This window comes from Megascapheus bottae, chromosome 3, assembly GCF_031878675.1.
Source record: "Megascapheus bottae isolate mThoBot1 chromosome 3, mThoBot2.hap1, whole genome shotgun sequence".
In the NCBI taxonomy this organism is placed as follows: Eukaryota; Metazoa; Chordata; class Mammalia; order Rodentia; family Geomyidae; genus Megascapheus; species Megascapheus bottae.
This window is the reverse complement of record NC_143511.1, coordinates 49,700,054-49,723,451: the sequence shown is the minus strand read 5'-3', so window position 1 is coordinate 49,723,451 and position 23,398 is coordinate 49,700,054. Positions and strand designations below refer to the sequence as shown.

General features: G+C 36.1%; 1 protein-coding gene across 1 annotated transcript in view; it reads right to left on the bottom strand.

Moving 5' to 3' along the window:
- The window catches only part of Focad (focadhesin), a 250,753-nt gene that overhangs the window by 173,569 nt on the left and 53,786 nt on the right, over nucleotides 1-23,398 (bottom strand). Inside the window, exons 6-9 of the mRNA XM_090330054.1 lie at nucleotides 14,177-14,278; nucleotides 10,320-10,524; nucleotides 6,792-6,998; nucleotides 480-567 (exon numbers count right to left, since the gene is read on the bottom strand). Of these exons, the coding sequence (XP_090186180.1) occupies nucleotides 480-567; nucleotides 6,792-6,998; nucleotides 10,320-10,524; nucleotides 14,177-14,278 (602 nt within the window). The remainder of the gene's footprint in view (nucleotides 1-479; nucleotides 568-6,791; nucleotides 6,999-10,319; nucleotides 10,525-14,176; nucleotides 14,279-23,398) is intronic.

The following is a 23,398-nucleotide window of genomic DNA, read 5'->3' as shown; positions in this document are numbered from 1 at the left end:
ACCACCACCATACCCCCATCAAAAAAAAAAAAGAAAGAAAAAAACAGTGGGTTGAATATTAGCAAATAAACATTACCCTCTATTAGTTCTAGCTCATGCATACAATAAGAAAATATAGTTTGCATTAAATCTGTTCAATGTAGCATCAGTAATGAAAGTTTTAAAACAAATACAACCTGCTAAATAATTTCTTTCAAAAGTTTTACATCAGTGTTTCTAATTTCAGCATACAATTGTGACAAAAGATGCCCTCAAAAGATTTACAAATGTCTACTTCAGCATGATTTATATTATAACCTAATCGTCACGCAAGATACTGGGTAAATAATGGGATATATAATTTTATATGGGTAATACCGAAGAACTAATTTTAAAACAGAAACTCAAACTATACAAGATAGCCTACTGTACAGTTCAATTGATAGCTGGTAACAGCTGTTATTTTCACATTTGACTGTATTAAGTGTATTTTTATTTACCTAGATTCAAGATTGGCTTTTGTTGACTAGCTGGAGTCTGTAGAAGAAGTAAAGCTATTCCAATTATGACCAATTCCACGGGAAAATCCTAGAAAATAATAATAAATTAAGGGGGGGCAAAAAAAGTTATCAAAGAGGTTCCAGAACTTTGGCTATATGTACTTAATGTGAACCATTACAAGCTTATTACACAAAAGTATTTATACAAGTTTGGGCTACTAAAGAAAGAAGTAGTAGATATTACCAAATCAGAAATAAATTCAAGATATATCACCAAAAACAAGATGCTTAAGCCAAAATAACAAAAGGAAAATCTTTTTTTTTTGGATTCTACATATTCTTTTATTGTAATGTATAGAGGGGTCAGTTATATTCGACAGGTAGTAGGTGCATTACTTCTCACACACTGATACCCCTTCTCATGTTTTTGTCCCCATTCCCCTCCCCCACCCATTCCCAATCATCTTATTTTCCCCCTTCCCTTTTCTAGTTCAAATAAACAAACGTTATAGTATCTGACTTTGTTGCCTGGCATATTGTATATACAATATGAGATTAAGCAAAGGGCAACAAAAGAGAAGAGAAATAACATAGTACATTAAGAACAACAATCACACAATATAAAACTCTTGTTTGCATGTCCTGAAGATCCTTTCATTTAGGCTCCTCATATTAGAATTATACATTTTATGGGCAGGAAAACTGAAGCTCAGAAGCATTTAAGGACTCAACCAAAGGTGAGCGATGCAACATTATCACTCACTAAATTTTAGTGAGAGGTGAGATCATTTGAGATCTACTTTGTTAAAAACGAACTTTGATGATGGGTACTAATTGAAGTTAATTATTTTGTTTTTTATACATATTTTTATTGTAATTAATAAAAGGGTTACATGATAATTGCCAGATAGAAGGTGCATTAATTCACATACATTGATACCCTTTCACATGTCTTGGTACCCATTACCCTCCCCCCCCACCCCACCCACCCATCTTGGTTTTCCCCCCTTCCCTATCAAATTTCAAATAACCAAATACAAATAAATTCAATATATCAGATAACAAAGTTAGATACTGTTACAATATGAGATACCCAAGGGACAGCAAAGGAGATGAGAGATAACATTGTACATTAAGGACAACAATCATTCATTATATGGCTTTTGTTTCAATATCAAAAGGAAAATTTTTAACACAAACTGACAAGTCATCAAAACAGTCCCTGTTGGTACAGCATTGAAATTACCCAAAATACTGAATTTAAAAACAATTTGTTTATGAAAATAGCACAAATTTTCTATGTACCAAAAAGGCATGATCCACATATATAACATATATTATAAATTTCATTAAAATATTTACCGTATTACTATAATGAAAGAAAAATTTGTATGAGAGAAATATGTTTTAAATTAGTAATTTATTGCTGGGTGCAGTGGCTCATGCCTGTAATCCTAGCTACTCAGGAAGCTGATATCTGAGGAACCAAGTTCAAAGCCAGCCCGGGCACTAAATTCCATAAGACTCTTATCTCCAATTAACCACTAGAAAAAGGGAAGTAGGTGGTAGCCTTGGGCTGAAGAGCTCAGGGACAACACCTAGTCCCAAGGGGTAGGGTGGTAGCCTTGAGTTGAAGGGCTCAGGGACAGCACCCAGGCCCAAAGTTCAAAGCCCATGACAAAAAAATAAAGTAATTTATGAAGCAGATTTAAATGTAACAAAGCAAAAATCATAGAAACATAAAATCATTAGTTCATCAACTATATAAAAGAGAATGATATACACATTAATCTCTAATAAAATGGAAGTGACAGATTTGAGAGTTACAAATAAATAGCAAAGATCCAACTAAAATTACATCATTCTGAGATTTTATAAAAGTACCCACAGAACCAAATTATCTGTGAAGTATGAGGATAGGCAAAAACAAGATTGTGAAAGAGCCACAAATTAGTTAAAAACTCTCAGTTAAATACCTGCAAACTAGCTTTGCCATTTTGAAAGTGAAATACAAACTCTTCTAAAGTGTTGGGTTTGGGGTTATAAAAAAGAATACGAGGAAATTAATTCCAAATTTTTATAAATGAAATATAAAATAAGGAATGGCTTTTGAAACTGTGTATGCTTAGTGTTTCAAAACAGTTGAGCACCATAAACCAATTCTCATCTACTTGAGGATAATAAATGCAGGCATTTTAAAGATACATCATCACACCATTCTTTGCGATATTTTCCTCCATTTCTGCATGCTCATATAAAACAAAAAGGCAGAGAAGTTATTTAAATTCTAAATGTACCAGCTTCCAAGAGAATAAGAGACAAATAAAAGCATTACTGTATACAGATGGTATGGCTAGAATGCCTTTTCAAACCAGCTGTCACAGTGAAGGGCACAAAGTAGCATTTTAAGATTCCAAACTGGAATTGAAACATGCTAAGTGGAGAGAACTTAACAGTGGCATTGTTCTAAACATTGGCCTGTACAGAACAGAGGGTAAAAATAAAGAATAGAGACTCAAGACATCAAGAATAAGAAAGAGGGCTGGCAGTTTGGTAGATGCTTGCCTAGCATGTACAAAAACCTGGGTTCAATTCTTCAGTACCACAGCCAGAAATGGTGCTCTGGCTCAAGTGGCAGAGTGCTAACCTTGAGGAAAACCCAAGGACAGTGCTCAGGCCCTGAGTTCAAGCCTCAGGACTGGCAAGAAATAAAAATAAATAAGAAAGAAAGAAATGATGGAAGACGAGATTGGATAAATCTCAAATTGCTTACAATTCTGACTGGCTTCAAGAGTTTTGTTTGATTTTTAATGGCCACTACAGGAGCAAAAAAATTAATGAGACCTTTGAATTCAAGTCTGTGCTGAATTACCTAAGTCATTTCCACTACTACAATGACTGCTGTCACAACTGACTGCATAAGTGTAACCTGAGAGTTTTCCCTCAAGCCCCACCACCTATATTTGCTTCCTGCTCCAGAATAGCAAGTTCTACAAATTCAAGGTCCACATAGAAAAGGATTCTATTGCTCTGTCTGGAGGGTTCAGAAATATACTTCATAATTCTTCTCAGAAAATTAAGGGATGACTTTAGAATTTAAAAAACACTTGCTTGGAGCAGTGATCAACTTGAAAGAGCTTGGGTGTCTCTTCTATCTTCCATGATTGGCTCATCTTATTCTATCTCTCCCCACCCTCCATACTTTTAGGGTTAACATTTGCAAATAAACTCAAGTCATGTAAGTCTTGGCTTTCATAGACACTTAGGTTCTGCTTTTGTCTTCAGAGAAATTCAGCTAACACACAGCCCATCTAGAAAAAAGAAATTAAATACCCTTAAACCTGTCATAGATGTTAGAGGATTCTTCATGACAGAAAAGAGTTGAGACCATATTTTTTGTGTGTGTCTTCAATTCAACTGAAATTGATCACTGTACCTCACTAATGTACCACATGCTAAGAATATATGCTGTGTCTAGAGATGTTACTATAAACAAACTAGTTGCTCTTCTCAAGAACTTTGCAGTCTTAGTCATGGAGTAGTACTTCAAAAGAAAGTACAACCATGGGGTAAGAAATTCTACATTAAAAAGAAAATGAAAATAAGATGTAAGACAGTTACATCCTACAAAGATTTGGAAAAAATCATATTAAGTGAAGTAAGTCAGACCCAAAGGAACATAGGCTCAATGGTTTCCCTCATTTGTAATAATTAGTACACATCTAGGACTCTCCTAGCAGAGGATTACAATAGCTCAAAACCTAGGTACATATAGGTACATTTAGTCAGAAGAGACTAAATGAAAGGATCTCTAGGATATAGAAACAAGAGCTTTATCTCGTGTGATTGTTGTTCTTAATATACTATGTTATTTCTCTTCTCTTTTTCTGTCCTTTGGTTAATCTCATATTGTTACTGTATCTGACTTTGTTACCTGGTATATTGTATATACATTTATTTGTTTATTTGAAATAGGAAAGGGAAGGGGGGGAAATAAGATGACTGGGCAGAGTTGAGGGGAGGGAATGGGGACAAAAGCATGAGAAGGCATTTCAATGTGTGAAAAGTAATGCACCTACTATCTGGCAAATGTAACTGTAACCCCTCTATACATTACCCCGACTATATGTATATATATATATATATATATATATATATATTTTTTTTTTTTTTGCCAGTCCTGGGCTTAAGCTCAGGGCCTCAGCACTGTCCTTGGACTTTCTCAAGGCTAGAGCTCTACCACTTCAGCCACAGTACCACTTCTAGCTTTTTTCCATGTATGTGGTACTGAGGAATTGAACCAGGGTCTTTGTGCATGTTAGGCAAGTACTCTACCACTAGGCCAAACTTTCATCCCTAAAAATTTTTTAAAAAGGAAAATATACTACATGAAAGTTTATTATTATGTCTAAAAGGTCCCTATAATCAGATTCCTTAAGTCATAAACTATTTGGTGTTTCAATTTGTTCTCCAATTGTCTCAAATCTTATTCCTTCACATTTTAATAGTCTGAAAGAAAATGCAATAAGCCCCATGGGAAAAAAAATCAATAAAGGCAGTTATAGCCTACATAGAAGTTACAAAAAGAAAGGCAGTCCAGCTCATGCAATCCCCCAGGGCTACAGTTTTTTTTACCCAAGCTAACTGAGGTAGACAGTACTGACTGAGCCCAGCTGTATCCAACAGACCATTCTTCCTAAGAAATGTTAAACCTAGACAAAGAAAGGGGCTTGGAATTGACTCATTTGGTGGCAGTTTCTTAGAAACCACAGGCTCTTAAACTTCTAAAGCTAGAATGTTCAGCCTGTTTTTCAAGTTGAAAGCTACCTGGTTGGCTTAATTGTACAGATCATTACATTTATTTTGCTCAAAATAAAATATACTTTAAAACACATTCATTCAAGTACATGAAGAGCCAGGTGCCGAGGGCTCATGCCTACACTCCTAGCTACAAAGGAGGCTGAGATCTGAACATGAAAGTTGGAAGTCAGCCCAGACAGGAAATGTTCATGAGACGCATGACCCACGGACCATCAAAAAGCCAAAAGGGAAGTTGTGATAAAGTGTTAGCCTTGAGCAAAAGAGCTTATGAACAATATGCAGGACCAGAGTTGAAGCCCCAGGACCAGCGCCAAAAAGAAACAAGTATTTTATGATCGAAGATACATAAAGTTGGTTGCTTAATTTTGCATATCATAATATACTTATTTCACTCCAAATAACAATTTTAAGATACATTCATTTTAATAGATTAATACAACTATAACAAAGTCTATATAAACTAATGCAATGTAGGATATGAATCTATTCAGTGTACCATGATACTTCTCTGATAGAGGAGTAACAGAAACATCCAAAGGCACATATCTACTAACCATGAAAAGAGCCCTCACAAAGCACTAACTCGGCAGGCAACCTGATCGCAGACTTCTTAGCCCCTAAACTATGAGAAATTTGTTTGTTAAGCCACCCAGACTAGTGTCTTGTGATGGCAGTCCTAAATAAAATACCTTCTTAACTTCCTGCCCTAGCACTGCCTGTTCCAAAACCATCCTCCACTTTCCCACTAGCACACACACACACACACACACACACACACACACACACACACACACACACACACAAATGAGTGCATGTCTATTCTGAGAAATCTTCAAGGCCAAGTCATTGCCTAGAACATAAAATGTAACTTATTTGCAGAGTAGTTAAGGAACATAAAATGTAACTTATTTGCAGAGCAATTAAGGCATGCCAGAACATCCTCTATTCCATAATCTTTCAGCTCTTGTTTTCTGAAGAGAAGAGACCATACCTAAGTGCTTTCTCATGTTTCTGTGTATAGATGTATGCTATTCTACCACCTAGAAATCCTACCCAAACTCTTGTTGACTGGTTTTTGTGCCAGCCAACTCTATTAAGGATTTAAATCTCAACATATGGCCTTCTTCCTTTTACCTTTGGTCCCATTACCTTTTAAACAAACTTTCATAAAAATAATTATTTTATGGTACTAGCATTACTTATTTGTATGCTATATGACTCTTGGAGCAACAGAATGCATTATTCATCCATGCATTTCTCAAAGCCTGGAATACAGCAATTATTCAGTATTTGCACTCCACCTGAAAAAAATATCACAACAATGCTACAAAAGCTATGTTATATAATAAATAACATTAATAGTGCTACATTAGTAGTGGATCTAATTGTACTATATCAAATCACCTCTCAAATGTAGTTAATAAGTACAACCACCCATCTACTGAGAGATTTTGTGATAACTGATACATTAAAATTTCTTTCTAACCTTACCTCCTTCAGAACTCCAATGCTGTGCTCTAAAAGCTGAATTAAAGATGAACACTCTCCAGTTATCTTTAAGCTGACTTCACAGACACATAACAGCTGAAGAGTCAGCTGGGTAAGCTGAATTTTCCAGAAAGCAGGATGATGCAAAAGGCTTAAATACACTTCCTCGATAAGTAGCATCACTTCTGTGGTCTGTATCAGATCTTTCATCTGTTTAAGAAAGTTATTATACTACATTAAAATGACACCAAATAATTAGATAATCTTAAGCTATAAAAGTTGTCAACAAATAATTTTCTCTAAGCCGATAAAGACTTTAAGGAGATGAATTAAATTACCTAACTCATGAAATGTCAAGCTCCATGTCTTTTATCTAATCAAAATATAATTCCTGCCTGTTTTTTGTTACTCTTGCCTGGAACAAATTTTCTTTTTTATTTTTCTAGCTTTTCTAAGTATAAATGTACTGAGACAAATTAACATAAAAGTGATCATATATTGAAGGTAATGAATCAAAAGCTATTTTGAATTCTCTCCATGAACTCTCTTTTCTCCAGTGTTTAAAAAAAAAAGCATAAAGGGGGGTTGGAGGCATGGTTCAGTTGGGAGAGCACTAGCCAATGAGTGAAAACAACAGATACAAATTTTGAAGTCTGGATCTAGAACTTAAAAGCAAACAAGACAAAGAAGGAAGGGAGGGAGAGAAAGGAGGGAGGGAGAAAGGAAGGAATGGAGGGAGGGAGAGGAGGGCGAGCTAAAGACAAAAACAAAACCCACATAAATACCTAGTAGTAAGAGTCAACATTCTATTCTAAGGTACTAAACCTGTAAGCTGTAGGTAGGCAGAATTTCTATATGTGGACTATCTAATAAAATCCATATTCAAATAATAGAGTGTCTTCTTAACAAGCTAATGTATTAGATAGAAAGGACTTAGATGTTCTCGAAAATCCCAGTTCATTTCAAACCCAGCTGTTCTGATCAAAATTCTGGAGTTGGTACTAAGGGTATGGTACTGCTCACAAACACATTGGCATTTCCCAGAGATTATAAACAATGAACCATCTGCTTCAATCAAGATTCTTGTGTCTGTTAAATTCATCAAGAGGAAAGCCTATCGTTTCACCAGTAGTTACCAACCAAAATAACTCCAAATTGCTATAATTTATACACAGAGAGAAAAATTAGTTCCTAGCAAGTGAGGGGGGAAGATATTAAAAGATCAAGAAGAATGGAAAAAAATATTAAGTTATAAATAAAATTAAATAGTCCAATAACTAAATTATTTCATTCTTTTGTAAACATAAAGTAGAAACATCCAAAGGCCACTGAGAAAAGAACTGGAGTGAATACAAAAGCTTGATATTTATTTAATGATATATGTCCATGACTGTGTGGTTTTTTTGTACATTCTGAAAGTCTCCATAAGAAAAAAAATCAAATGATAAATTCATCAAGAAAGCATTGAGTTATCTAATCATCAAAATGCTTAAGAATAATTTTGAAGTAATGCTCTATTTTTATGTATAAATAGATCATGTTAAATGGATATCATGTGAGATGATATGAATCATACTTAAAATAAAAAGACAATTCCACAAATATAAAAGAGAACAGCAATTAGTCAAGGAAAAAAAATGGATAGGAATTTCACTAACCACTCTCATCAGAAATTTATAAGGTGACAGATGACTTCAAAAATTATTTTTTTTTATTTAAAAGTATTTCTTTAGTATAGGTCTGACCCTATCTATATCTACAGCACTATAGTCAGTTCTGAGAAAACATTCCTTAGTAGCACATTCTGAGCCCCAATAAACTAAAGAATTCCTGGCAAAGAGCAGTGAAAAATCTGGAAACCATTTCACACAAAGTAAAGAAAGTGATGAAGAAAAGACAGAGGGAGTTGGGGAAGAAAGAATGGAAGTAAAAGAGAAAAAAAACAAGATAGGATCCAGAAAGACAGGCTTTTTAATGTTTATTTTGTTTTGTTATGGGAAGAATAAAGACCAGTATAAAGACCAATTCTTTAAATAAAAACCAACAGAAGTATTTTCTAAAGAAAAAAAATTCTTTTCTTGTAAAACAGTATTTTCAACAATAAAATTTCAAATACTCATGGAATGGTCATTTCTTAGTATAAGCAATAACTGTAGCTGTGTGTGGCAGTCCACACATGAAATCTCAAACTACTCAGAAGGCAGAGCTGAAAGGATTAAGAGTTCCAAGCCAGCCTACATAATGTTAGTGAAATCCTATCTCAAAAACAATTTCATCTTTTTATTTTTAAAAGAACTAGGGGCATAGCTCACCTGGAAGAGGATTTGCCCAGAAAATATGAGGTCTCAGATTTATTTCCTAAGACCAGTACCAGAAAAAAAGGAAAAGTGTAAGGTGGGGGGAGGGAGGAGGAATAAAGGGGAATTGAGAAAAGGAATAACGTGTAATATATAAGAAACCATGCCTCCAGGACACTTTCAGCTCTCTGATTTTTTTTCTTCTAATAAAGCTGACCTGTTAAGTAATTAAACATATTTGTAAGAGTCCCAGAAATATTCTAAAGAGTTCATTTCTACAAATACTTGAACCTTACATAAAGATAAAGGAAAACATTTGTCCAAGAGTACAGAATAATGTGCATACAGGGTGAAAAAAATGTACTCTAATTCAAGACACACTCTCTATACATTGCTTTATTGCCCACAGAAAACAAAAGCTTTGGAAAACCCACTAGAGAATTCATTTTAATTAACTTTTCTCTGTCTTGATTACAGGAAAGCCTATTTACGAGTCACAAAGGAAAGATTCATTCTACTTACTCCTTGCTAACACAAACTCAAAACAGGTCATCTGTGACCTGAAGTGATCACTTTGAAATACATTCACAGATTCTCTCCATCAGCAGAACAGCATGGTGCTCAGATTCTAGGTAAATGGCCTAACCTTAAGTATGCAATAGGATAGCCTGTAAATAAACCACTACACTGAAATCACAACTAGTTTTTCAGCTTTCACTCTTAGACTTGGTTCTGAGAACAAACCTCCAACCATCTACTTTGAATTTTGAACTATACAAATATCACTTATTATATTGTGGGCTTCTTAAGAATAGAATCCTTCAGGGCAGCAAACATGTCATAAGGAAACAGGTTTAAGATGGCCATGTTTTGCATTTCTGTGCCTATCTGCCCAAAACACATCTTTTTTTAAAATTTGCATGAAGAGTTACAGAAACAAGGAAAAACTAAGGAGGGCACTGGCGTCTTCTTGATAAGGAGGAAACGTTTGAATTCTTATTAATCCCTAAATTGGCTATGTTGAGTGAATTTAACTAACACAGTATCTACTACTCTCAAATCTAGATTTTGGTTACTTCATGTTCTCCAAAAGATTGCAAGCATTTCTAAAACTTGAATATCTCTGAATTTGGCAAATTGCATAAGACCTAGAAATATTTTATGTACCAAAACAATAATCAACAATTACAAGTGCTGATACTACATTAAAAGAGGAGGGGGTGAAAGACCTTACCTGTAAACAAGGAATCATGTCACAATACAGCTGAAGTATCTGTTGTTCCAGTACTGATGGCTGTGCTTTGTCACAAGAAACCCCAGGCTGAAGTAACTCTTTTAGCAAAGCAGGTCGAAGATTAGCATATTCTTGTAATTGGAATGGTTCACAGTATAGATACCAAAGAAATGGTGCCATTATTTGGACACATGAAACTTCTGACCTGAACATCACATAAAGCATCCTATCAGTCATTGAGTATTTAAATATACTAATAGGCAGCTAACTGGGGTAGAATCAACTTGCAATTTATTTCATATTATAAACTCCCATCCTGTCAAGTGTAACTTCTTTTGATTCTCCTATTCCATTATGACAACTAGAGCTATGCCTAACAGTTCTTTGTGCATTAAGGGAAATGATTCAATCACGGGAGACCATAAACCAGAACTAAGAGTCTCTTACATATTAGAAGAACGACCACAACTCAAAGACCATCTTTTGTAAACATCAGAATCACCTGAGAATGTTTTTAGAATTACACATGTCAGGAACTACTCTGCCACAGTATTACACAGACATGTATTTTTGGAAAAACTCTACAGGTAAAACAAATCTATACAATTATCTTAAAGATAAGTATGACTGTTGAATTTACAGTAGTATCTCCCCTTCCTGACCATAACTTTTCTTGTTGCAATTTCCCTTACCCTCAGACAACCACAACCTGGAAATATTAAATGGAAAGCCCCAGAAATAAACAAGTCATAAGTCTTAAATTGTACTCTCTGCTGAGGAGTATGATGATATTTCACAGTGTCCCAACACTGTTCCTCCCAGGACGTGAATCATCCCTTTGTCAAGTACATCCACGCTGTACAGCAAATTCATTCATTACTCACTTAATAGCCACTTCAGTTCTCAGATCAGTTGGCATGATATTGAAATGCTTGTGTTCAAGTACTCTTGTTTTACTTGATAATGATAGCAAAATACCAGAGTAGTGATTCTGGCATTCAGAAATTCCAAGGAGAAACTATAAAGCGCTTCTTTGAAGTGAATAAGTTACAGTTTTCAATTTGCTAAGTTTATTAAGATCTGTGCTATTAAAATCCTTTTTTTCTGTTTCTTCTTCATTAAGTATTTCATTATATTGTTCAGACTGGCCCTGAACTCCTGGACTTGAATGATTTCCTGCTTCAGCCTCCAGAGTCTACAGGCAGGTACCACCATCCCCATCTCAATTTTTGCTGATCTCTTAATTGTATTCCTAATTAATATAGTACATGTGAGCATAAATAAGAATGTTGCTATATTTTGGATATGTTTATTCTCCATGTGTTCATATGTCAGAGATTGGAAAGGAAAGAAGAAAGAAAAGAAAGAAGGGAGGTAGAATACCACATAATTTTTATTAGTATAAATTGCATAGCAAAGTGGTTTCAAACACCATTAAAATTTTGAAGTTGCCAGACCAGGAAGATTTAATTTTATTAATATACTCATCTATTCACTTTTCAAAATTAGTAGACCACCTACAGTACATCAGACATTCATTCTTGAGCTGGAAAAAAGCCACAAAATCAAAACAGATTTCCTGCTCTTTGGAGCTCATAGCTAGAACAAACTTTTAAACTTGTAAACTCAAATGGATAAACCATAAAAATCAAAAGAGAAATTTGAGGTTCATAATTATAACTGCAATAGGAAACATTAGAAAATTTTCACAGATAAAGGAATCAGATGATGTGTATATGGGTTGGAATATAAAGCAAAAGTTTCTGGAAAAGATATTTAAGACAGTCTCCATCTCTTTCTAAGACTGTATTTCCCAAATAAATACAACCCAAGTCAGTGGTATCCACAGATATCTTACTGATTTTTCTTCTAATCTGAAATGTTCAAGGAGAAATATAAGGTTTATATACATTTCCAAACAGTATTACAATTTGACATCAGGAGCACGATATTGTATTTCTTAAACATAATATGCTAAATAAAAATCTCCTTGGAGCCCAGCATGGTGGCTCACACTAGCTACTCAGGAAGCTGGTAAGATCTGAGGATCATGGCTCCAAGCCAGCCTGGGCACTAAAAGTCTGTGAGACTCTTAATCTCCAATTAACCACCAGAAAACTGGAAGTGGTGCTATGGCTAAAGGGGTAGGGCAGTAGCCTTGAGCTGAAGAGCTCAGAGACAGCACCCAGGCCCAGAGTTCAAGCCCCATGACCAACAAAAAAAATCTCCATGGCTTAATCTATCTGGATTCTGTATAGTGCATTTTCTATTTGGTGTCTGTCTGATGATTAGTTGTCACTACAGTGGGGTATGAAATTGCCAGGGCTTACATAGACAGAGAAAAATAATAAAACAGACAACCTGAAATTCCAAAATGTTTAAGAAAATTTTAAATGTGAATAATTGTGCCTCTGTATATAGATAAGTTTTTATTATTAATGTTCCCCACTAACAGAGACATACTAAAAATGACCTAAAATAAAAGTCAAAAATTGAGACTTACCCGAGCACCAGTGACTCAGACCTGTAATCTTAGCTACTCAGGAGCCTAGAGGATAAAGGTTTAAAGCCAGCCTGGGCAGAAAAGTCTGTGAGACACTTTCTCCAATTAACCCTCAAAGGTGATGAACTAAAGCTGTGGCTCAGGTAGTAGAGAGCCCACTTTAAAAAAGTCAAGTAAGAACTAAAGGTACTGACTTTGGGGTCAAATCTACTACTGACGCACCAAATAACCTGGAGTTAAGTAAAGTACTGTCCGTCCTGGCTCCTTCAGCTAAGAATTAGGCCTAGCCAGGCCTCAAGTTCATGGTATTATTGTCCACTGACACAATTCTAGATTTCTTGAAGGTAAAAGTGAAAGCTTAACAATACATGATTGTAAATAAATATAATAAATGACAGTAAAACTTCATTTATAAAAATAATGCTGCAGGGTGCTGGTGGCTTACGCTTACAATCATAGCTATAATCATATTGAACCAAACCTGGTTCAAAGCTAGCATGCATAGAAAAGTCTGTAAGACTCTTATCTCCAATTAACCAACAAAACAGCCAAAAGTGGAACTGAGGATTATGTAGTAGAACACTAGCCTTGAAAGGGAAAAAAAGCTTATGGATGGCAACCCTGAGTTCAAGCCTCAGGACTGGCACTAAAACAAAGCAAAACAAAAACAGAAAACCCAAAAATCTAGCATAAAGAAAGAGTGAAGCCAGGCGTGGAGGCTCATACCTGTAATCCTAGCTACTCAGGAACTAGAGATTCTTAACTCCAATTAACCTCTAGAAAACAGGAAGTGTGGGGCTAGGCTTAAGGGTAGGGCAGAAGAGCCTTGGGCAGAAGAGCTCCAGGACAGCACCCAGGCCAAGATCATGACCCACAAAAGAAAGAGAAGAGGAGGGTTAGTTTGAATACCAATTCCTAATACAAAAAAAAAATGAGAATTCAGGTTATTGCTACAATGTTTATGCCTTCTTCCACAGTTGTGAATGACTACTCATATTCTCCATTACTATCATCACCACATTTTCTTCTAAACAACTTCAACTGGGGGGTGGGGAGTGGGGGAAGATGACAGAGAGAATCTACTTCCTCTACATATAACTTGACCATTCACTGACTATTTCCAATCAACTTTCCTAACCACTAATCAGTATTTACTTTAATAGAAACTTGCCTCACATTTAGTATTTCAGGAACCAATGAACTAGATTATTTTTATCATACTCATAAGAAAATAGAAAAACTACAATGAGCTCTTAAGTTCTCTTTTCTTCATGTTCTTCATGGCAGCTTTTTAAAATCTTTTAAAATCATAACTCTAAAATTATACCTTTCTGTCATCTTCAATTTATATTACCTTTCAGAGCTCTGCCGGAAAAAGGCTGTCAACTGCTGCAAAAGTACTGGCCAGCAATCAGGTCTGTGTTCTAGGACAGTGATCAAAGGATGAGGATGATTTCTGGAAAACACAGAAAGTTACATTGGAAGTTGTCATTTCAGGACTACACATTCTCAATATCCAAGAATAGCAACAAAATGCCAACATCGTCTAGAGACTTTTCTAGGATTCATAATGTCACAAAATTATCATTTCCTGCACTAACTGCAGAGTTGGCTCATTAGAACTGACTCTTCCTTTCCTTCAGAGGGATGGAGAAGAAAGAAAGGGGGAGGAGGGGAAAGGAGGGGGAGGAGGGGAAAGGAGGGGGAGGAGGGAAAAGGAGGAGGAGGTGGACAACTACTATGACCCAGAGTCTTAGAGATGGAAATCTGAGACCAGACTCTACAAATGAATAGTTCTAATTCTGGCCACATTGCTGAATTTAGTTTAACTCTCTTAAATCTACTCCTTAAGTCCTGCTTTCATGCCATCTCACCCTCCTCTTACTAGTCTATTTCCATATCAGGAAGGTTCCATTTTTTTCTACCTAATGCCCAATTTACAAGTACCATTTCTCAGTCTCTATTTCCCTCTTTCTGCCTTCCTCTCAGTACATGATTCTGTAAGATCCCAGCATTCCTAAGATGAAAGAAAGCAAAATATTCCTTCCATCTCAAAAGAAAAATAATTCAAGCTGAAATGCTTACAAGTACAGTTGAATAGGAATGAATCTTCTTTGAACTAATGTTCATTAAAATATATTTTAAAGTATATTAAGCATAAAATATGGATTCTTAAAAAATGCAGCTAGAAAAATGAAGACAATCATATGTCATTTTAAGTAATTCAAAAAGGCTAATAAGTATAAATGGCAAGTATAAACCAGTGGCTTTTATTTGTAATCCTAAGAACTCAGGCGATGAGATCTATGGATCATGGCTCAAAGCTAGCCTTGACAGGAAAGTCCACTAAGCTTTTATCTTCAATTAATTCACCAAAAACCCAGATTAGAACTGTGGCTCAAGTGTAGAGCACTGACCTCCAAAAAAGTTAAAGGACAGTACATAGACTCTGTCTTCAAGCTCCTGTAAATGGCACACACACAGACACACACACACACACACACACACACACACACACACACACAAATCTACAATTGTACAAGATTTCCAAACTATCAAATACTAATAAACTTTTTATTTGGGGCCAGGAGTTTGCCCTAGTGGTAGAGTGATTGCCTAGCATGCACAAAGCTCTGGGTTCCATTCCTCAATACCACTCACATAGAAAAGTGGGAAGTGCTGTGGCTCAAATGGTAGAGCACTGGCCTTGAAGAAAGCCCAAGAACAGTGCTCATCCCTGGGTTCAATCCCCAAGACTGACAAAAATAAACAAACAAATAAAATAAACTTTTTAGTTATTATTGATATTAATCTTTTCCCGAAGAAGAGAGTAAGATTTTAAGTGTTAATTGTAAAAAAAATATTCTAACCATACTTATGTATCTATGGTTTTTAAACACAAAATGGAAACATATATGTAATATACTGTTTAAGCTTATTTTTCTATCCTAATGGTATTGGGGTTTGAATTCAGGGCCTCATACTTGTTAGGTTTGCTTGCTTGACTGGTACTCTTACCACTTCAGCTATGCCTCCAAACCTGCTTTTTGATGGCTTATTTGGAAACAGTGTCTAGGAGACTTTTCTTCCCAGGCTGGCCTTAATTAAACCATCAAGAGGCTATATCTCAGCCCCTTGAGTAGCTAGGATTACAAGTGTAAGCAACAAGTACCAGATAAGTTTAATTTTTAAACAAACATATGTGTGTGTATGTATTAGACATTTAACAGTTATGTCATAGGATTTTTAAATTGATTCATTTTGAATGATTGTTGTCCTTAATGTACTATGTTGTCTCTCATCTCCTTTGCTGTCCCTTGGTTATCTCATATTGGTATAGTATCTCACTTTGTTATCTGATATATTGAATTTATTTGTATTTGGATATTTGAAATTTGATAGGGAAGGGGGGAAAACCAAGACGGGTGGGGGGTGTGGGGGGGGAGGGAAATGGGTACCAAGACACGTGAAAGGGTATCAATGTATGTGAATTAATGCACCTTCTATCTGGCAAATATCATGTAACCCTTTTACTAATTACAATTAAAAAAATTATGAAAAATATAAATAAATTGATTCATTTTTGAGGTGCTAAGCATCAAGTCAGGGTCTTACATACGGCTAGCTAACATCTGTACCACTGAGCTATCTATAGTCCCTTGCTTGAAATAATTTTTTTTTCCCCAGTCCTGGGCTTGAGCTCAGGGCCTGAGCACTGTCCTTGGACTTTCTTAAGGCCAGAGCTCTACCATTTGAGTCTCAGCACCACTTCTGGCTTTTTTCTATATATGTAGTACTGATGGATCGAACCTGGGTCTTTGTGCATGCTAGGCAAGCACTCTACCACTAGGCTCAACTCCCAGCCCCTTGAAATAATTTTTTAAAGACTGACTTCTTGATAAGTCTCAAAACATAACAGCTTTATCACCAAGGTATTTATAAATGTAAATATCCACGGATTGTTATTAATAATAATCCTATACAAAATTGTGATGTGCTCCTATAATACCATGTTTCTCTACCTTGATTACATGCCAGATTACCTGTGGTGCACTTACCAATACCTAGGTCTGTTATCTTGCCGTTTCTGGGAATGGTGTTCGTATACTAGCAATTTCTTTAAGAAACACTACAGGTGGTTCTAATGGGTAGCTAAGATGAGAACTGTTGCAAGTAAAAAATCACTAGAGAGGGAAGGGATATTAACAGTAGAAAATTTCCTGATATTTTCTCTTTGTTAAAAATAGAAAAATACAGTGGGTCTATCACACTGAAATACAACACCTCTGTGACACTACTACACAATTTCTGGATAGTATAATATGCTCCCTTTATTTTCTTCTCAAGCTCACCTGTGCTATCATGTACTCCCTTCACAGGCTGGCAGCCTCCTGCTCATTAAAGCACAGGCTATTTCTAACAGCCAGATTGTCACCATTGCTCAGGGACAGCTCCATGCAACTTTTTATGCCAAATCACAAAATCCGTGTTTCTAAATCCCAAACTCTTTGGCTGTCAAACCTGTCTAGAATCTGCTTTCACTCTAGTTACCACAAACACAAAGAAGCAAATATTATAAATCATAAAGCCCATTCATGTATATCACATCAAATAATGTTGTTAAACTGAAAGTTCAGTAGGTCATGTTCAGTTAAAACTTTCAAAAAGGTAAGAATAGCAACTGTCATTAGGGTTTCTATAGGCATTCTTCTGATAAGGACTATCTTGGTGTAAATGTGTAAACAGAGCACTGGAATGGATAAGCATTAATCCTCCTGCTAAAGGTGGCATCTATCACTGTTTAAGAAGAAAATCCACTATGTGTATGATATTAAAGCATTGAACTGCTTTTCAGTATTCTTCTTATACATGTCATTCCTTTATCCTTCCAAACACTTACTACACCAAAGAGAAGAAAAAAAGCCTTCTGTGCAACTACTATGAAACCCCTTTAAAACATATGGTAATATGTCTTGAGATATGTAAAACAGTTGAGACTCTAACCCCAAACATGATTGAATTAGTCAACCATGCTCAAATTCTAAAGCTGTGTTTTGTCTTGATTTGGTCTTGGGACTTGAACTCCGGGCCTCAGCACTGTCCCTGAGCTCTTAGGCTCAAGGCTACCACCCTACCCCTTGAGCCAGTTCCACTTCCCACTTGCAGTTTTCTGGTCAATAATTAGAGATAAGAGTCTCCAGGAGGAGCCGGGAGTTTGGCCTAGTGGTAGAGTGGTTGCCTAGCATGCACGAACACCCGGGTTCGAGTCCTCCATACCACATACATAGAAAAAAGCCAGAAATGGTGCTGAGGCTCAAGTGGTAGAGCTCTAACCTTGAGAAAGTCCAAGGACAGTGCTCAGGCCCTGATCTCAAGCCCATGACTGGCAAAAAAAAAAAAAGAGTCTCCAGGACTAGAGTGCCTGGGTTGTTTTGAGTGGGATCCTCAGATCTCAGCCTCCTGAGTGGCTAGTGGCTAGGATTATAGTGAGCCACGGTGCCCAGCAAATTCTAATTTTTTTATGACAATATGCTTATCAAAAGATAACAGTAGGTCCAGGAGTGTAGCCTAGTAGTAGAGTACTTGTCTAGCATGAATGAAACACTGCATTTTGGACATGTTCATTTCAAATACAGCCAAATGAGAAAGGTCAAGGTAAATACACAAGTTTAAATTGGAAGTTATACTGATAGGACAGAGGGAGAGAGGAAAAGGAGTTGGGAAAAAATAGTTTTAAAAAGTTAAAGGGAGGGCCGGGCGGGCCTGTAATCCTAGCTACTCAGGAGGCTGAGATATAAGGATAGCCCTGTTAGAAGCCCGCCTGCCCAGGATGGTGAGACTCTTATCTGTAATTAATCACAGGAAACCGGAAGTAGTGCTATGGCTGAAAGGATAGGGTGTTACCCTCAAGCTGAAGAGCTCAGAGACTGCACCCAGGCCCAGAGTCCAAGCCCAATGACCGACCAAAAAAAAAAAAAAAAGATAGATAGATAGATAGACAGACAGACAGACAGACAGACAGGTAGATAGATAGATAGATAGATGGATGGATGTTAGAGGGCCAGGAATTTGGCCTAGTGGTAAAGTGCTTGCCTGGGATACAGGAAACCCCAGGTTCGATTCCTCTGGAAATGGCACTGTGGCTCAAAGTGGTAGAGCTCTAACCTTGAGAAAGCCCAAGGACAGTGCTCAGGCCCTGAGTTCAAGACCCAGGCTGGCTAAAAAAAAGGTTAAAGGAACAAGAGAGGAGAGGAAAGGAAGTGGAGGTAAAGGATCAGATATAAAGAGAGAAGGGAGACTGAGAGGAAGGGAGGGGAGGATCATGCTTCAGAATCTACTTATTCCTAGATCTACTATTTGAGTTATGAACAGCTGACTTTTCTTTATTCTAAATGATGGATAAAATGACCATACAATTAACCTGATCACTTGTAAAACCTTCATTAACACACACACACATACACACACACACACACAAGTGTGGTACATCATCATCATTATTAGTTTTATGGAAGAACATCCTTGGAATAATTTATTGATATGTGGCCATGCCATTTTATCAGCTAAAACTAAAACTAGAGAGATGAGATAAAATACTTATGGAAAAAGGGAAAAGTGAAGTGGAAAGAACTCTACATTTACATTCTCAATCTGCAACAAAGCATGGTATTCCAGGCAAGAGAATTAATCTCTCTAAGCCAGTTTCTTTATCTATAAAATTAGATCAGATTAAATACCAAACAGAGCTGAAATTATATTAAGTCATGCAGCTTCTAAAGCCCTAACTTTAGTATGCACAAGAGCAGAGGTGAAGCCAAACTCTTGCCAAGCTTAAATGGTGTTTGTTACCAAATTCTAAGGGCTCATAAAAAAGAGTCCTCTTACTTTATGTCATAAAAAAATGGAAATGACAAATAATGATGTCATATTACCTTTTCTATTTCAGAGAGAAGTAAACTGTTGTGTCCAAATGGGAAATTTTTTAAATCAGAAATTCCTACATCCTGGGATAGTCTACAAAGTCTGCCTTCTTCATAAGTGAACAGTGTTTCTAAAGATGGAAATCAAAACAAACTAGACAACAGAGAATGCTCCTTTGGTAGATAGCACCTGTAGTCTCTCCTTTGTTTTTTATTTTAACTTAGCATCATAGATGATATTCTTTGGCCTCTTTCCATTTTTTTTGAGTTACAAAAATTTTAATTACTGCTTTAAGTGAAGCAAACAATGTAATACCCAGCAAATGGAAGCACTCCATAAATACACAGTAGCATGGTTATTACAAGGGTATATTTGTATATTAGAGCATAAACTGCTTGAAAATTTGCTGTATGTCTTAATCATTTTGTTTCTCTTTGAATGCTGAATGAACATCTACAATTAATGTAATTATCTCTCACAAACACTATACACTTTCTCCAAACCATCTTTTCAAACAGACTTAAACTGAGTTATTCATGTGGTTGAAATGAAAGAATAAACTGGATCATGTAAAAAAAGAAATTCTTGTCCAAAACCTAACATGGTTCAAAGAGAACACAAAGCACAGACAGAATTGGGATACAGTGTGTCATTACTCCCCACCCTTTACCAATGACTGTTGACAACAAAGTGGTGATGGGAAGAAATGATATATGCATGGTTCCACTACACTAACAAGAGGCAATGAGAAAATAAGGTTTATAACTAGATTCGTTTTTCCAAGAATAAATACATCCATCTTAATAAAAAAGAGGCAATAAAAAAATTAAGTCTTGGGATAGGTAAATCAGAAAGCAAAAAAATATTTGCAACCTTTTGATCACCTTAACCTCCTAGTGACATCTCTGAATATCAGACAGCTATGATTTGATTTACATCATAAATTCAGCAACTGGCACAGATTGCCTTTTCTGTGTAAGAAACAATGCCTGCAGTCACCATGCATTTTCATGCATGCAGCTGTGACCCGGGTGCTTTCAGAGCATTGTGAAGCACTTATTACATCAAATATGCATTTTAAAAGCATTTCTTTACTTGCTCTGAATTTTGATTTGAAAGTATGGACTAGAAGCTTCTCTGCAGAGAAGTTAAAAGATGTATACTAAAAATCATGAAGATTCTACCACAAATCCTACTATAGAAAGGAAAACATAAATTGTTATGTTTAACATAATTTTAAAACATATACTTTCATGTTTATCACACAAGATTTTAATTTTATATGTTTTTGCTTCATTATACTTTCTCTCTAGGCCTACAAAAAAGAACATAGAAGATTTCTTTGAAAATATGCTTCATATTACAATGCTTCTGCCCTTGCACTGACCCTTTCCTGGGATTTCTATTTTGAGAGCTAGGATTTTAATGCAAAGGTATCTGCCAAAGACAGCATTCTGGAACTACTTTAGATACCAGGTAACACATAGGGGAAAAACACAAGTACTTTGGTATCTAAAAACCTTCCTTTTATTAAGTTACTTACAATTACCACAAAAAAGGTAGAAAAAAAATAATCTAAAAAAACAAAAATTATATAAACACACATATATAGACATACTTAAAGCATTCTCTAGCGGCTATTATTAGCTGAATATTATACAATAAAAAGAGACTATTTTTTAAGCATGATCCTAACAGTAAATCCTAGGTAGATAGAACATTCTTTCGTACCTTCATGTTCTTGGTATTTATATAAAGATTTCTTAGTCAAGCATTGGTGAATCACACCTGTAATTCTAGCTATTCAGGAGGCTGAGATCTGAGAATTGAGTTTTGAAGCCAGGCTAAGCAAACAAATTTGAGACTTTTATCTCCAAATAAGCAGTAAAAATCTGGAAGTAGAACTGTGTCTCAGGTGGTAGAGTACTACCCTTGAGAAAAAGAGCTAAGGGACAGCACTCAATCCGTGAGTTTAAGCCTCAGTATAAACACCCCCCCAAAAAAATCTGTGTGCCCTCTGAAATTATATGAAATATTCTGGACACACATATGTATGTATGTTTTCTAACAGTATGTTCAAAACTTTTTTAAAGAGAATTCCAAAGGTTGTGGCTACCTCCACCCAACAAGGGTAAGTATCAATACTAAATTAAAGTTAAATATATATGAAGTAATTGTTTTAAACTATACTGGACTTTATTTTAAAAACAGTAAGTTAAAAGAGAAAGCCAGACAGGACACCAATGCTCATGTCTGAAAGGTTGAGTTCTAAGAATAGTGTTTTTAAGCAAGCCCAAGCAGCAAAGTCCCTGTAAGATTCTTATCTCCAAATAACCACTCAAAAACCAGAAGTGGCACTGTGACTCAAGTGTTAGAGAGCTAGCCTTGAGCAAAAAGAGGCTCAGGGACAGCACCCGGGCCCTGAGTTCAAACCTCACAACCAACAAAAAAGAGGAGGAAAGAAGGAGGGAGGGAGGGAAGGAAGGAGGGGGAGACAGAGAGAGAGAGAGAGAGAGAGAGAGAGAGAGAGAGAGAGATCTTTAATGACTTCCTTGAAACTCTCTTTGCTGTGGCCTTGAATATTCTAGCTGTAACCACTTTCCCTGAGCTTCGATCCAAGCCTCTTCCTCCCTTCTTATCTGAATTCCAGCCTCTCTGCCTTCTGTGGGTTTCACTAGTGTGTTGAATTGTCTCAAAAAATGCTTCCTACTCTTTTCTTGTGGCTGCTTCCATAGAATCCATCAAAAATGAGCAACAAGAGAAAATGCAAAAAATAAAAGAATGCTTATAAAATTAAGCTATCGGCTGGGCACAGTGGCTCATGCCTGTAATTCTAGCTACTCAGGAGGCTGGAGATCTGAGGATCAAGATTCAAAGCCAGCCTGGGCACTAAAGACCCTGAGACTGTCATCTCCAGTTAATTTCTAGAAAACCTGGAAGTGGGCTTGGCTCAAGGGTAGGATGGTAGCCTTGAGCTGTAGAGCTCAGGGATAGCACCCAGGCCGAATTCAAGCCCCCCCACACACACACAAAATAATAATAATAATAATAATAATAATAATAAGCAATCAAGCTTAAAAGCAACAGGGCTCCATTTTGATATACACAACCAAAAAGTAGGCTTTCAGGACTAATATTGGATTTATCTGAGATTTTCTCTTATTATCCTCCATTTGGTGAGCCCAGGGCTAAATTTGTGTTCAGTGGTAAGTCAAAAAAAAAAAAGATATAAATTACTAGGTATCTCAATCTTTACGATGTACATCTTTAAAATTAGCTCTCCATCCAAATAAACTATGTAACACTACACAAGTAGACAGACAAATGCACATATAGTATGTCTAACTTTAATCTATTCAAAGTATAATTACCACTACTATGGGCCTAATCACCCACTTCAGAATACACCATCTGCCAAATAATTTAATATTCCTTTATTTCAGAAAGTACAGCTTGATGTTGATCAGACAAAACCTTCTCACAAGATTCTTAGCATTTGATATTTGTTCATGTCAGCCACTGTCTGGCACATCAGAATGATGCACAATTTCTGGAACAAGCAGTTACTGCTCATGAATTCACAGCTATTTCCTCACTTGAGCTGAGGAAAAAGAGATCTTTAAAAGACTGCCATAATATGAATATTCAGAGAAAA